We start from the raw sequence: 16,775 nt of genomic DNA on the forward strand, positions 1-16,775 counted from the left end.
GGCCTCCATAGAGGTTGCTAGCTATATCTCTCTTGTTACAACTGCTCCTTTACACAAACAAGTTCTGACTGGATGCTGACTTGGCCTCAGATGCATTTCTAGCTACACACAGCAGAGGCCAGGCAACCTCTACTACTGTGTACTAACAATCTTGTGTACTAATTTCAAAGACTTCAAGGTTTCCTTTAAGCTCTTAGTTGTTATCATAGTGTCTCCATATACACGTGGTGGACCCCACTCATAAAGCATCCTGGGACTCCTCCCATGTACCCTCCTAATCCTGACAGCTCAGCTTTAGTTGCACATCTCATTAATCATAGCAAGACCTGTGCAACCACAGTCATAGCACAAAGGTGCATTAGCACAAACCACACAGAAAAGCACAACTGTGTCAAATTTTTCTCTTAGAATGCTTCCCCCTCAGGCTGCTTTGACTTAGTTGCATGTCTTGCTGCTTATAGCCAGGTTAATGTACTACTTACTCTTCCCCAACTTATCTTTGGTTACATTTGATTCTCTTGGATTCATGTGGTATAAGGAGACAACCAATCCTCACAAGTTGTCTACTGAGCAAGTATATACGTCATGTGGGTATGTGCATGCATGTGTGCACATATGACAAATGAAATAAACTTTAAACTTTAAAAATCAACAAAGATAGAGAGATGGCTCAGTGGTTGTCAGAACTTATTGCTTGTCTTGGTTTTAATGAGAACGGCCCCTATAAGTTCATAATTTTGAATCCTTGGTCCCTAGTTAGTGGAACTGTTTGGGAAGGATTAGGAGGTGTGGCCTTGTTGGAAGAGGGCTATCAATGAGGTTGTGCTTTCATGCTTCAAAAGCCCAACCCTTTCCCAGTTAGCTTTCTGCTTCCCGATAGTGGGTCAGGATGTAAACTCTTAGCTATTGCTCCAGTGATACCTGTCTGTCTGTGCTTGCTGCCATGCTCATAGCCAAGATCATGGACTTGAAGTGGAAATTTCTGGTTTATTTGGAGACCTAGTTGTATCATGTGATGTTTTTCTGGAAGCTATCTTATGAGAGGGTGTTTTGCTTAAGTAGACACATGAGAGGATGTGTGATGTTTGGAAAGAGTATAAATAGAATCCAACATACAGTGAACAACACTCTTGCATTGGTTTGCCTTGGAATACTTTGCTGGTCTTGGCTGATGATCTCGATTTTGCACACTTTGCAACACTTTGCTGGTCTTTGCTTGTCATGATGTCATAGAGAGAGAACTTCCTGTTCTCCTCTTGCCTCCATGGGTGCTACATACACATTGTACATAGACATACATGCAGGCAAAGGAACCACATACAAATAAATACATGCTGAAGTGTTTTTTTAAAGGAAGCCAAATAACTCAGCATGATGGTCCTGTAATCCCCAGCATAAAATGACTGCAATTTCTAGACGACTTTGGGCTTTATCTCAAAACCCAATACTATTGAAGGATTTGTAGCATGGAAGTGGTGGTATATGCCCTTAATGCCAACACTGAATCAGGTGGATCTCTGTGAGTTTGAGGCTAACATGACCTACAAAGTGAGTTCCAGTATAGCCAGAGCTACACAGAGAAACCCTGTCAAGATTTGTTTCTTCTTGAGTCTTTGCCTGTATGGATATTTGTGCACCACATGCATGCTTAGTGCCCCAGAAACCAGAAGAGAGTGTTGGATCCCCTTGAACTAGAGTTATAGTTGTAAGCTACCATGTGGTGCTGGAACCAAACTTGGGTCCTCTGCAAGAGCAAGTTCTTTTAACTGTTGAGCCATCTTTCCAGCCTCTCAATACTGTTTAGATGTCACACTGTTTGTTCTGCATGATGCATACATTGTTGAAACTGATACTTGGTTTGGTATGGTTGACATGCTGGTTACAAAATCATATGAAATACACAGGATCTAGAATAGTCAAGACTTTAAAAAAAAAAACAGACACAACCAGGTACAGTGACATATGTCTGTAACTTCAGCACCTCAGAGGCTAAGACAATTGGAACATGAGTTTAAGGCCAATTTATATGACATAGTAAGATTGTCTTAAATCAAGATTAAAAATAAGAGATTCCTGAGTATGGTATTGATAAGCCTTGAGTGGCTCTTGAGTACTTTTAAGATGGTGAATCTGAACAGACATATGCTAAAAGCATAAAACATATACAAGCTCCAAAAACTGAAAAAAAAAAAACTGTGAAAAAAGACCAACATACCTCAACTTTTATATCTAATCCTAGAATTACAGAAGCTGACACAGGAAGATCAGGACTTCAAAGGTAGTTGAATTGCCTCAACACAATTTTCATGTTAATAACTTGTTGAAACATTTTAAAAAACACTCTCTAAATTTTTCTTTTTAAATTACTCTGGTTTGTTGGATAGTAAGCTTCATTGGAAAGCTGTAAGATATCTTTGATGTTTTTGTTGTAAGGTTGCTTAAGATTGATTTCAGTATAGGTTTGCTTTTGTTTTCATTTATCTTGGTTAGGAGTCACTGAGCTTCTTGAAATTATGGGGAGGTGGAGACTTCGTTAGGTAGAGTATGCTTCCATGGCACTGCACCCTTTTTTTCTCAACTGTGTGTCACATAACTTTCTTTTTGTGTTATAACTGGGCATTTTCAGGTTGTAGTATAGATCAGTGACAGAATACTTGTCTACTAGCATATTTTTCAGCACAGAAATGTTTTTTTAAATTTTTTATTCTTTTATGTATGAGTACACTGTTGCTGTCTTCAGACACATCAGAAGAGGGTGTCAGATCCCAGTACAGATGGTTGTGAGCCACCATGTGATTGAATTGAACTCAGGACCTTTGGAAGAGCAGTCAGTGCTCTTAACCTTTAAGCCATCTCTTCAGCCCAAGAAACATTTTCTTTTCTGTGCTATAGTTATGATGTTTAAGTTGATTATCTCCCATTTTTTATATCTTCTTTTTTTCCTGGAAATAGGGTTTGTATCTTTGGCTGTTGTGGAACTTACTCTGTAGACCTCCAGGGTGGTGCAAAACTCGCAGAGATCTGCCTGCCTCTGCTTCCCAAGTGCTAGGATAAAGAACCTGTGACATTACCACCTGGTTATGCCTAGATATTTTAAGTGTTTTATATATGTATGTATATATTTATATATGTATGTGTATATATATGTATATACATATGTGTGTATAAAATATAATTATATATTACACATATCATATATTTTAAGTGTAATATATAATATAAACATGTTATACAATAAAAGATTATATATTATGTATATAATATAATATTCTGCCTTCTGTTGGCTTTAGGTATACATGTGGTGCATATACATATAGGCAAGCCAACACTTATTCACCTACAATGTAAAAACATATATAAAAGGAAGTATGCATCTCCATGGCATTCCCTGCTTATTCCCAGAACTTGGAAGGCTGAGAGGTAGGAGGATCTCTATGAGTAGTAGAGCCTACCTATCAAGTTCAAAGCCAGCCAGAGTATATGGTGAGATACTGTCTGAAAAACATAAACAAAAGCAAAAACAAAAAACAAAAACCCAACCAAATAAAACAAACAAAAACCAAATCAAACCAAAAAACCCCTCCACTATGCTGGTACCCAAAGTTACACCCGAGCTAGAATCTGGGCCTTGCTTCTGAAAACTAGGATGGCTTTGGGCAACTTCCTTAACACCCATAGAATATGGCTAGTAGCACCTCTCAGGAGAGTGCATGTGTGAACTGAGATATGACAGCAGAGTGACTGCACCACTGCACATCTGGTCTTATGTCATTCATTCACCTAGCAAATACTGGAGTGCTGCATGGAAGAGATGGGGATTGTGTGCAGGAGGCAAGCACTTCTACATCCTGTGTCCTCTAGGATACTGAGGACACTTAAAAATTTCAACTTCATGCCAATGTGCCAGGAACAGAAGAAAGCAAAGCGGTTATGGGACAAGGGAGGCATTCAACTGGACTCCTTAGATGAAACTGGGATAGAAGGGGCAGTCCTGCACTGCCCACCTATGGAGTACTGAGGGAGGACCAGCCTGGCATCCTACCCATTTTAATATCAGGGCTAACCAAGATTTGTTTGGGTGAAGGCCCTTCATTCGATTGGGAAGGTAGTCATTGAAAGTGTTTGATCACATTGGACTGTTCAGGTTTGGGGTGAAAAATGGGTCAGAATTGCTGGATTGGGCCAGGATGAATAGGAGATAATAGGAAATGGTGCAGGAGCGCATGTCTATACGTTGCAATGCTAAGCTCGACAGATAGTGGAACCAAAAATAGGCACGAATCGCAGAGACTTTTGGTTTGGGTCCTTGTACCTAGAGTTTGTAGGCGATGGGCAGGGCGCCAAGAAGCAAGGTTTCTAGGTAGTGGCCCAGAGTTCTGTCCTGAACCAAAGTCCTCCTGGTATGTGGTGAATGGGAAGTCATGAAAAGCACGGGCGATGGCTTGAGGAAACACTCCTCTAAATATCGAGACTTTAAAGAGAAACGACGAGGGAGTGAGGCAGGCTTCTGCTTACTGCAGGCAGGCCTTGGTCATCGCCAATGCAGGGAATTACCAGTCGGCGGCTGCCAGCCCTCTTCCCACTGGCCCCGGCACAGGCCAAGGTCACACAGCGACAGGTGAAAGGGGCACGCTCGAACCTGGACTGGGCCAAAGTCAGCGGGGCCCACTACCAGCAGGACAAGAGCCTGGGTCTTAGGCAGGAGGCTGTACTGAAGGAGCCGGAAGACCCCCAGAGTTGGAACTGCGAGACCCTCTTGGACACCGCCCGCCTCCAGCTCCGCCCGTGCGCGAACTACAAAGTCCACAGGGCCGCGCGGCGACAGACGTCATCCTAGGCCCACCTCCTTCCCGCATGACTAACTGCGCGTGGCCCTACGGGAGTCGTGGTCCCGCCCCACACGCCCGGGCGGAGCCGCGGGAGGCTGGAACTACACCTCCCGGCGTGCTCTGCGCGTGGCGTCGGGGGCGGGGTCCCAGGCCAGGGGCGCGCCGCCCGGGAGGGCGGAGTGCGGGGGGCGGCCGCCCGCGCCCCTCCCCCTGCCGCTGCTTCCCCCTCCCCCGACGTAAACTGGGATCCCTTTCCCCTTGTGTCCGCCATATTGGACTCTTAACTCTGGTCAGCGGCGGCACCGGGCCCGGTGGACTCGCGTCGCTCCCGCCAGCAGCCGCCCCTCAGCTCCCGCCTGCCCCGCCCTCCCAGCCCGGGAGGAGACCCCCGCGCCGCGCCCCCCGCCCGGCCGGCCGCAGCGCCCGCCGCCGCCTCCGCCTGCCCGCCGCTGCCGCCGCCCGCGGCCCGGCGCCCGCCCGCGCCCCTTCCCCGCCCGCCGTTCTCCGTCCCTCCCTCCCGCCATGAGCCCGGCCGACGCTAAGCGAGGGGCCAAGCGCCGGAAGAACAAGCGCGGCGGCGGCGGTGGCTCGGGTGGCGGCGGCTCGGGCGGCAAGGCCGGTTCGGCGGCGGCGCTGCGCGGCCCCCAGGCCCCGGGCCCCGGCGCGGCGGGCCTGCTGGGCGGCGCGGCGGCCCACGGGCCTCTGGGCGCGGGCGCGGGCGGTGCCGCTGGAGGCTACTTCGAGGTAAGCAGCAGGGGTCCGCGGGCGGGAGCGGCCGCCGCCCCCTCACGAGCGGCCAGGCGGGCGCGGCCGGCGGATAACGGGCCGGCGGCTGCCTAGCTGACAGCTCCTCCCTGGCGCGAGCGGCGCAGAGGGCGGCGCCGGCGGGACCCCCGGGGCACACCGATTGCGGCCCTGGGGCTGACTGTAAAGTGCCCCCTCGAAGTTTCTGGGTACCGCCTGGCGCGCCACGGGTGCGGTTGTCTTGCCCTCTGTGCCTGCTGCTGTAGGCTCTCGAGAGCCGCCGAGGGTTTCTTTCCTCAGGAGTGTCAGCTGAATATAGTCGCAAGGGTTGGGGTAACTATTTTTTCAGGTTTACTTACGCAGGCATGCCGTCGATGGACTGCTGTCGCTTTTATTCTGTTTCAGAAGATAGTGCTGGTACGTGGGATGCAGTTGGCATAATCGTTTCCTTAGATTGGATTGGCCACCGAATGATTATGGGTTTCTCGCAAGTTGCCTTCTTGTAAGGTTGCTGAAACAAGTTACCTTCTTTTGAAGACATTCACAATGAAGAGACCAAAGCTTCAAGGAGTATTTGAATGTCGTGAGACAGATTTTTTTTTTAAATGAGAAATTCGGAATATTTTGTTGGCACAGTTGGAGCAGTTAAAAAAATTATTGGCTATGGGCATGGTTTTTGATGCTCATGTTGTTGCAAGAAAATACAGTAATGTATGAGTACTTTAAGTTTTCCTTATTTGTTCCTGGGTGTTCTCTGCAGTTTTGGTGCAACTTTTGGAGCTTTCTTCCCATAGTATTGTTACATTTGTTTAGCATGTGGGATTTGGCCTTGGGCTTGAGTTTCCAGAGTTTATCCTTTTCCTTGACTCTGGACAGCAAAGCAAGCTCTCGTTTAAGATGAGGTTGTGCTTTTTCATTTTGGGACTTTGAGGAACGCTTTTGCTTCTGCAGGAAGGGGAAGGTGGGAGGTCTTTATAGAAACATTACTAGTGATCCCTAGAGCTGGAAGTGAAGTACACCCATTTCTGTGCAGTCAGTGAAGACCAATTGGTAACAAGAGGAAGCCTTACCCCTCATACTTCATTCTAGGATTTAATAATTGCAACTTAACGAAATATTTACCTGAAATAACTTGCTTTTTGTATCTCTTCAAGCTCAGATAACCTAATGCATAGTTTTGACAGGATTGTTTGTGTTGAACTATTACTATGCATTAAGTTTGGGCCATAACCCACCACTAAAAATAGTCATATACAAAAAGTCCCATAAAAGGATTTCCAGTATTTTCTGGTCTTTGTTGTTCTACTCCATTTCCTTAATAAAATACTTGTTCACAGATTTCTCTGAGCATTATTGAATTAGACATACATCATACAAAAACATTGTTTTTACTGTATTTTAAACTTAAGGTATCCTTAAACATCTTTCTGTGATTTCATCATATACAAAACAACTCTTCATGGCAGTAGGGCTGAAAATGTCCTTTTGAACCCAGAGATCATTTTTGTTTTGTTTTGATTTGAGACTGGGTCTTTATCTATCTTGGCTCTCCTGGAACTCGTTGTGTAGAGCAGTCTGACCTGGAATTCAACAAGGTCTGCTCACCTCTGTCTCCCAAGTGCTTGGATTAAAGGCATCACTACCACACCCAGATCCACAGAGGTCTTAATGCTACTCTGAAAACCCAGTTTCCATACAAAATGGTAAGCTCTTTGGGTACCTTGTATGCCACAACACAGGTATGCATAGCAGTATCAGGTAACAGTGTCTGTGTTGGTCCTGTGTTTCTGAGAGAGAAGTTTTGAGCTTTCTCTGCTCTCTATAGGTCACCAAACCAGAAGGTGACTAAGAAAGAAGAAAGTGGAAGGACTGTCCTTATCCTTAGTAGGGAGTTTCAGTCACATTGCTCTCAGTGCTGGGCACAGAACTGTAGGTTATACTACCTTATTTGAGGTGGCTCCTGAGCCATTTAGGGGATCTGTGGGTATGGGTAACTTCTTCAAAGAAAAAAGGGCAATGGGAGAAGGAGACCAGCATGTAAAATCACTGTTCCAGAAGTAAACTCTGGTATCTAAGGCTCTGAGATTCCTTTATGTATCTGTAAGTATCTGAGTATCTTATGTATCTGTAAGTATCTGAGATTCCTTTATGCATGGTGTCAGACCTGCACTCCTTACCAGGCACTCAGCTCCTAGGATTAAGAATTAAATAAATGCAAGGAAGATTGTAAGCAGTGTTTAGTGGTAGTCTGTAAGTGATGTGTGATTGTGGCCATTGTGTTTCAGGATGCTCAGCTGGGCTTTTTAGGGATTCTGCTTTTGGATAATATGGATTGGATAATATGGATACATTTTTTTTTTGTGTGTGTGAAATGGAGAAATTTGGACTCAGGTTTTGGACTCTACTGAGCTTGTGCAATGGTCAGACTGCTCACTCAGTGAACAGTTAGTAAGTGAAGCATATCAAGAGTAAATCTAATTATTTTGCATTTCCATTTTAAGTGATTTTCATAATGTTCATGATACATTAAAGTGGAAACAATTATAGGTGTTTAGCATAGAACTGTTTTTGTAAGATACTGTGTGCATATGGATTTATGTAGGAAAGTGTTGTCCATAAAGATTTTATGGTGGGCATTCTGAAGCTTATTCTTTTCTTTTCCTACATGCTTCAAAATTCTCTGTAGTAAGTGTTATTTATGGACCAGGAAAGTGAATGGTATTACAATCTGAGACTACTAAAAGCGTTTTTCTGTTTGCAAATAAAACTAATGGAGGCTTTTCCTACCACCCTTTGGAACTTAAATATTTTGGTACTAGGTACAGAAATAAACATTGTCTACATAATGAGAATTGTATTTTCAAAATAAGTATCTAACATTAAGTCATATATACTTACAAAACCCAGGATTCTTTTATTATGGAAATTAACTTGTGTTATTAGTTGTTGAAATATCAGATTACATATGACTTATATTGGTCTACAGAGTGAGTTCCAGGACAGCCAGGGTTACACAGAGAAACCCTGTCTCAAAAAACCAACCAACCAAACAAACAAACAAAAAAAACAACAAAAAAACATATGACTTATATTCACACAGTGGGGATTTAAGATTATTTTTGTAATGCTATGTGAGATTTATAAAAGGATGCCATTTAGGGTAGGGGTTAAAGAAAATTTTCAAACTGAAAATTAAAGTCAGAAAAACCTGTCACTGACTATGGGCATTTGTAATAATGAGTCCCCTTTCATCCTGACACTTGGAGTGTAGCTAGCTAGTAATGGGTTAAGGCCATCATGCAAGTGTATCCTGATCTTAAGACGGTATTCAGGGCCTGGTGTGCATTTGGGTCTTTGTAGTAGGTGAAGGTACCCTTGTAGTTCACATTGCTTTATTGATCTGAGGATGTCCCTTGAGTAAAAATCTAGAATTTGAGGTGCTTTAGGATTACTGGTTTAACTTAAACCAGCTTACATTAACTACCATCCAGGTTTTAGAAAAATGCCACCACAGAGAGCCCTGTTGTGCATGGTGTTAAGAGTGCTTCATGACATTGTGAGTGTTCCCGGTGTTCTGTGCTCATTCACTTCAAGGTGTGATACCTGTTTTTGCCATATCTTTCACTTGTTTGTGAGTTTTATACAGAAAGGGTTGTTTTGTGCCAGAATGGTTTGGCTAAGCTTTTCATTTGTGGTGACTCCAGGGTAAGATTGCCTTTTGCTGTTGTTTTATATAGGATGTACACTGTGCACAGTGAAAATTCCTCAGTCTGTTTGATCTAATGTGGATGGACATTGAGATTACTTTAAGACTGATGCAAATGAGCTTACATTTCTGCATGTGTCTTGATGTGAATTGGCACTGTTTGAATTGGGCATGTTTCTGGGAATAGAATTGCTGAGTATGTAGAGGTGTGACTTGAAGTTCAACTGATCAGTTTTTCTAAGTGATACTGCTGTAGGCTTATTTTTAAAAGTTAATGTATAGCAAAATTATTTTTTGTCTTGGGAAACAGATGTTGTGTTGTTGTTTGGGTTGATCTCAAACTCCTGAATTCAAGTGAGCATTTAGCCTCTATGAGAAGTTAGTGCTGTAGTAGTCATATTACTGTGCCCAGCTTTGTGATCCTAAGGAATGACCTTGTGCCTGCTTACTACCTATCACTCAGTTCTGCCTCCAACCTGGTTACTCTGATTTTAACACATATGGAGTCTCCTGAGATTACTGTGTCAGTCAAGGTACAGGACAGTTTGATTAATCAGAAGCATACTCCTGTTATCCCTGTACAATTGTACTCTTCCCCAGCTCTTTATTCTGGACAGTCACTGTTACTTACTTAAGAAAGAACAAAATCTCATTATGTAGTCCTGGCTGTCCTGGAATTTGCTTTGTAGTCCAGGTTGGCTTTGAGTTTAGTGATCTGTCTGCCTGTGCCTTCAGAGTGTTGGGATTAAAGGGGTACATCACTGCTGTCCAGCTCAGAGCTGCTCATTTCTGATTGGATTGTTATTTTTTGAGTGTAGAAAGTTTTTTATAAATTTGGGTCCAAGTCTTTTGATACATATGATTTGTAGACATTTTCTTCTGATCTTGTCTTTTATTTGTCAGCAGTTATTAGCACTTTTTAAAAAAATTTAAATATTTATTTATTTTAAATTTATATGTATGTGTTTTCCTATATGTAGTATAAATGCCCCTCATGTGTGCTTGGTGCCCACAAAGGTCAGAACCTGGATTCCATGTAAGAGCAGCAAGTGTTTTTACCACTGAGCCATGTCTGTAGCCTTAGTAGTTATTAACTGTTGTAGAGATGAAAAAACATTAACACTTTTATTTTTCTGAGGATCATTTATTCTTTTTTTTTTTTTTTTTTTTGGTTGGTTTTTTATTTTGGTTTGGTTTTTTTTTTTTGTTGTTTTGTTTTTTTTGTTTTTTTGTTTTTTTTGTTTTTTTTTGGAGGTAGGATCTTACTTTGTTGACCACACTAACCTTGAGCACAAAGAAATCTGCCTGCCTCTGCTTCCTGAATGCTGGTATTAAAGATGTGCACCACCATGCCCAGTTTGGATCATGGATTTGATGTCTCAGCTAAAGCCTCAGGTTTTGAAGGCCCCTCCCCAAACTTAACATGAGGAATTTCATGTAAATGATGAGGTATTGATACAGTTTTTTGTTTGTTTGTTTGGTTCTTGTTACTGTTTTGTGTTTTTCTTTTTTGCTTGTTTGGTTGTTTTGAGACTAGGCCTCATTTTGTAATCTACAATTGGAGCCTGCTTGGGCTACATAGGGAGCCTTATCTATAAAAACTCAAGCTATCAAAAACTTAATTTGGTTCAATTTTTGTTGGTTATTCTGTACTCTTTATTCCATATTGTACCCACTCCATAGCCACAATGTCTTGATTACAGTCTTAAAATTGATTCCTCCAATTCTAACATAAAATGAGAGAATAGTTGTTCATTTCTTTGTTTTTTTTTTTTTTTTTTTTTTTTTTTGTTGTTGTTGTTCCCATACATTTCAGAATCAGCTTACTGATACCTAGAAGTAGTTTTTATGGGGTTGAATAAATCTGAACATATATCAGTTTAGTAGAAAATTGACGGTTAATATTTTGAATCTTCCAAAAGGTGAAGTGGCAGCATTTTTTTTTCTTATTTGGCTGTCTTTGTTTTCTTTAATTAACATTTTCTGCATGTAACATAGAGACCATACAGCTTATGTTGTTTCAGATGTGTGTATATTATTTCAAATTTTAGTTTTTCAACTATTTCAAGCAAATTCTTTATTTTTGGTCCAGAGATAGAACGCTGATATTCTTGCCACTTCCTGACCTATACTTCTCCCACATTTTAGTTTCCTGACCCCAACTTTGTAAATCATGTTTTTCAAATTTTTAATTTTCAGTTACTCATTGGTCGGTCTGTTTGTCTGTCTGTCTATTTGTCTATCTTCTTATTTATTTATCGGGTTGTTTGTGTAGCCCCAGGTGTCCTAGCACTCATTCTATAGACCAGGCTGGCCTTGAATTGAGAGATCTGCCTGCTTCTGCTGTCTGTCCGTCCATCCACCTATCCACCCAGCCACCCATCCATCTGCTTATTTATTTAATGTATTGCTTGTGTAGCCCCAGCTGTCCTGGAACTCATTCTCTAGACCAGGCTAACCTTGAACTTAGAGATCTGCCTGTTTCTGATTTCTGAGTGGGGAGATGAATGGAATGGCATGCTCTGCTACCGCTCAGCTGTTAGTTCTTATTAGATTGGCTACTTCTGGTGAGAGTGGATATTGCTTTTTCCTGAACTTAGAGAAGCTTGTATGTTTTTTTTTATCATTTGGTGTATTTGTTGGAGGTTTGTTTATTTTTTGTAGCTACCTATTATATAAAAAAGTTCCTATTTCTGGTTTGCTGAGAATTTTATTAGCAGATGTTAAATTTTTAAAAATGAATTTTTAAATAATTGATTCTGGTTGTGGTTTTTTTTTTTTTATGCTGTCAAATAGTATTACTGATTTTGGATATTGAACCAGTTTTGCATTCATGAACTAAATTCCTTTGTGGTCATAGTATAGTATTCATTTTAAATTTCCAATATAAATATTTTGTGCGGATAAAAAACTGCTACTTGCTAGTATTGATATTTTTCAGTGAGTGTTGCTGTATCATGATGTATGTTATTTTCTAAAAATTTATGTTGCTCCTGACTTATTAGTATAATGTTGACATTATAAATAAAGAAGGTTGGAGGTTTTTTTTTTTTTCTTGTCTTTTTCAGTAGTTTAGTGGTGTGGTGGTTAATCTTGGTTGTTAATTTGATATACATGGGAAAACTGAACCTCAATTGAAGAATTGCCTTTATCAAATTGGCCTGTGGGGCATTTTTTGATTGATTTAGGAGGGTTCAGCCTACTGTGGGTGGTACCATCCCTAAGCAATTGGGCTGGGTGATATAAGAGAGAACCAGGGTGGATTATAGCTGCTTGACATGGGCATATTAGACAAAGGTTAGTCACACAGATCAGTGTAACTGGGGACAGCTTAGATTCACTCTTAACAACATTTCTGTATGCTGAGCAGTGAGGTGAAATGTATTTATGTGGAGGCCTAAGGTTGATGCTGGGAATCCTCTTCCATAACTTTCTCACCTTATTCACTGAGGATGGGTCTCCATCAAACCCAAAGCTCTGAGATGTCTTGCTAGCTTGCTCAGGGAATCTTGTCTCTATAGTTCATGGCTGGTATTACATTTTTTTTTATTTTTTATTTTTTATTTTTTTGTGGGGGATCTAAACTGGGTCCTAGTGTTTGCATAGCAAGTATTTCACTGAGCTATCCACCCCAACCTCTGTTGACTTCTTACAGTGTGCTTAGTTTGTATTTTGACTCTTGTTTGGTTCGTATCCACTTATGGTTCTTATTTATTTGTAAATTGATCCTTTGTTATTTGAGTTATGTGCTCTAACAGTTATATTTATTGATTGGTTGATTGTGAGTGCAAGCATACATGAACATGTAGACGTCAGAGGACAGCTTGGAAGAATCTGTTTTCTCATTCCATTAGGTGGGCTCTAGGCATGAGTTCAGGTCATCAGACTTGGCAGCAAACACTGTAACTATTGAGCCTTCTACCATGTTTTTCAAAGTCTACTTTTAATGATGGTTCTCAAATGATTTAATCTTCCTTCTAGCCTACCACCCGCCAGAGGTAGTGAAAAAGAAAGGATGCAGGGGAAGTGGAGCAGTTTAGAAATGGTTCTTTGGAGCGAATCCTATCTGCATTGTCAGGAAATCAGCAGTTCAGTTCACAGGCCAGCAGCTTGATCCACTTGAAAACACTTCACAGATACACCAGCAGTCTAGCTCAGTAGTGTTGGGATAGCAGCAGTGGTGGCACAACCTAACAGGAACAGCGAGGCCTCAGCACTGAGTCAGCAAGAGGGAGTTGGACCAGCAGGAAAGCCAGGAGTTCTTTGCTGTGCCTCTCACAACAAAGTGAAGATCATTGAAGACTCAAGACCAAGAAGTGTTGCAAAGCTAGCTCTACCAGCAAGCCCCTATTTGTACTCCAGACATCACTGTGTCCTCCACTGGTCTTGCCTTGAGAAGTTTTTTTGTGCATTTCTCTCTATGGAGTCCCAACAAAAGGAGCTCAACTACACAATGTAAGGCGGACCAGTACATGCATGTTCATCCTTTCACGTGCTTGCTTTAGCAGAACATCCTTTCACCTGTGTCTGCTTCAGGAAAACAGTCCCGTGTTTGCCCTAGCAAAACACCATCTGACACAACTGACTTTCCAAAGAACCCTTAAGTTTCCACTTCTCTACCTGTTGGATTTTTGGCCCTGTTAGGCTTTGTAAGCTGATTTTTAAAATTTTCTAGCCTGAAGATACAAAGGCCTATTTAGTTTAGGTTTTAACCAGTGTGAGTTAAAAATTGAGAAACATACTTCATCAGCTTACAAAGCATGTTGTTTTAGTATAGAAATCAGCCTTTGTTTGTTTTTCTCTTCCCTCCCTTTCTCTCTCTTTCTCTCTCTCTCTCTCTCTTTCTCTCTCTTTCTTTCTTTCTCTCTCTTTCTTTCTTTCTCTGTCTGTCTGTCTTTTTGTCTTTTTCTTTTCCTTTTTTTTTTGTTTTTGTTTTGTTTTTTGTTTTTCCAGACGGGGTTTCTCTGTGTAGCCCTGGCTGTCCTGGAACTCACTCTGTAGACCAGGCTGACCTTGAACTCAGAAATCCGTCTGCCTCTGCCTCCCAAGTGCTAGGATTTTTTTTTTTTTTTTTTTTTTTTTAAGACAGGGTTTTTCTGTGTAGCTCTGGCTATTCTGGAACTCACACTGTAGACCACACTGGCTTCAAACTCAGGAATCTACCTGCCTCTACCTCGCAAGTGCTGGGATTAAATGTGTGAGCCACCATGCCTGGCTACTTTTCTTTTTAAGGTTTATTTATTTTATGTGTATACATGCTTTGCATGCATGTATGTATGTGTGTATCCCACGTGCCCATGAGGTCAGAAGCACTTGAGTTAAAGATAGTTGTAAGCTACCATGTGGATGTGGGAATTAAACTCATGTCCTTTGCAAGAGCAGCCAGTTCTCTTAACCACTGAGCTATCTCCTCAGCTCTAAAATTAATTTTTAAAATTAAAATTACCTTAGGTTGATTCTAGTGCTTTGTGGTATTGCTTGTCCTTTCCTTATTACATTTTTTTATCCTCATGTATATTCTTAGATTGTTATGTCAATGAAAAATATTTTTTCTTGAATATTTTGACCTTATTTACTGTTTGGCTTGGTTTGTTGTGGCTTTGATTTGAGTTTTTGAGACAGTATTTCTCTGTAGCCCAGGCTGGCCTTGAACCTCCCATTCTTCTGCCTCTCAAGTACTGGAAATCACAAGTGTGTGCCACCATACTCAGCTGTAAGATTTGTACACATGTATGTAATCATAAGTTAAAGACATGAATGCCTTCCTCTAATACTTTCTACCTTATTTTTATTAAGTATTTAGAAAATTACTTATTATATGTGTGTACATGCATATTTGACAGCATGTATGGAGGTCAGAAGACAGCTTTCCTTCCACTAAGGAATATAGAAATGGAACTCAAATCATCAGGATTTTTGAGTAGGCACTGTTACCCCATTGAATCAGTTTGCTGAACAGTTTAATCCTTCTTTCTTTCTTTCTTTCTTTCTTTCTTTCTTTCTTTCTTTTTTTTTCTTTTGGTTTTTGAGACAGGGTTTCTCTGTGTAGCCCTGGCTGTCCTGGAATTCACTCTGAAGACCAGGCTGGCCTGGAACTCAGAAATCCACCTGCCTCTGCCTCCCAAGTGCTGGGATTAAAGGCATGCGCCACCACTGCCTGGCTTCATTATTTCTTGAGACAGGGTTTCACTGAACCTGAAATTAGCTTGACTTACTAACTGGCTAGTGAGTTTCTGGGATTTACCTGTCTCCCATTGCTCAGTATTGAGGTGATAAGCACACTCAGCCATTCCCAGCTTTTTACATGTGTGCTGAGGATTTGAACTCAAGTCTTTTTACTTGAACAGCAAGTGCTTTTACTCACTGAGTCATTTCCCTAGTCCTGTTTTTTTGTTGTTGTTGTTGTTTTGTTTTAATTAAAAGGAATTTTTATGTGAGAGCACTTTGCCTTCGTAGTATGTGTCTTGTGTACATGACTGGTGCATATGAAGGTCAGAAGGGAAGCACTGGATTCTCTTACTAATGGATGGCTGGGTACTACCAAATAGGTATTGTGAACTGAACCCAGGTCCTCTGCATGAGCAGCAAGTGCTTTTAACCTCCAAGTCATTTCTCCAGCTTCAGATTTATTTTTATTTTTTTAGATTTACTTTTTATTTTCTTGGTGGCACATGCCCTTTATCCAGGCACTTGAAGATAGAGGCAGGGGAGACTCTGAGTTTGAGGCCAGCTTAGTCTATGTATTGAGTTTCAGGCTAGGTCTTTTTGAACTGGAGTTAGAGGCAGTTGAGGGCTACCCTGAGTGGGCATTGAGAACCAAACTGCTGAGCCATTGTTCCACCTCCCCCAACTTATTTATTTATTTATTTAAATATATTTTCCTGTGTTTTTTTTTTTTCCAGACAGAATTTTATTATATAGCTAAGCTACCCATCTTTTGTATGGTTATTTTGTTTGTTTGTTTGTTTGTTTTTTAAAGACTTGTTACATAGCTGAGGATGACCTTGAACTTTGATCCTCCTGCGTCCACTTCCATTGTAGAGATTACAAGGCAGTGCCCCTGCTCTGATTTTATTTGGTGCTGAGTAGTGAACCCAGGGCATTGGGAATGCTGAATAAGTACTCTGCCAGCCAAGCTCTACCCCCAGGGTTGTGTTTTTTTTTTTTTTTTTTTTTAATATAATTTATTAATTTGATGTTTTGCCTTTATGTATGTTGGTGTGAGGGATCCACTGGAACTGGAGTTTTAGATATTTGTGAGCTATCTTGTGGGCTCTGGGAATTGAACACAGGTCCTCTGGAAGAGCAGCCAGTACTTTTGCCACTGAGCCTTTCTTACATGTGTTATTTTGGGATGATTTTAGATTTACAAAATGGGTAATGCCTGTAATTCCTGTAATATCTGAGCCAGAAGCAGGAGGATTGCTTGAGTTTGAAAGCTTGAGGCCAGCTTGGGCAACATAGCAAAAAAAGAAAAAAACGGGAGAGAGAATATG

The 16,775-nt window shown here is 41.4% G+C and overlaps 1 protein-coding gene across 3 annotated transcripts in view; it reads left to right on the plus strand.

Moving 5' to 3' along the window:
* The first annotated feature begins 4,684 nt into the window (after positions 1–4,684).
* The window catches only part of Fam193a (family with sequence similarity 193 member A), a 128,030-nt gene continuing 115,939 nt past the window's right edge, over positions 4,685–16,775 (plus strand). For 2 of the 3 annotated variants that reach the window (XM_034508351.2, XM_034508352.2), the window contains exon 1: positions 4,687–5,573. In XM_034508351.2, coding sequence (XP_034364242.1) covers positions 5,352–5,573 — 222 coding nt within the window. In that variant the 5' untranslated portion in view covers positions 4,687–5,351. Of the gene's footprint in view, positions 5,574–16,775 lie in introns of all 3 variants that reach the window. The other variant, XR_013111800.1, reaches the window with a different exon arrangement.

Source organism: Arvicanthis niloticus, chromosome 7 (genome assembly GCF_011762505.2).
Source record: "Arvicanthis niloticus isolate mArvNil1 chromosome 7, mArvNil1.pat.X, whole genome shotgun sequence".
NCBI lineage: Eukaryota > Metazoa > Chordata > Mammalia > Rodentia > Muridae > Arvicanthis > Arvicanthis niloticus.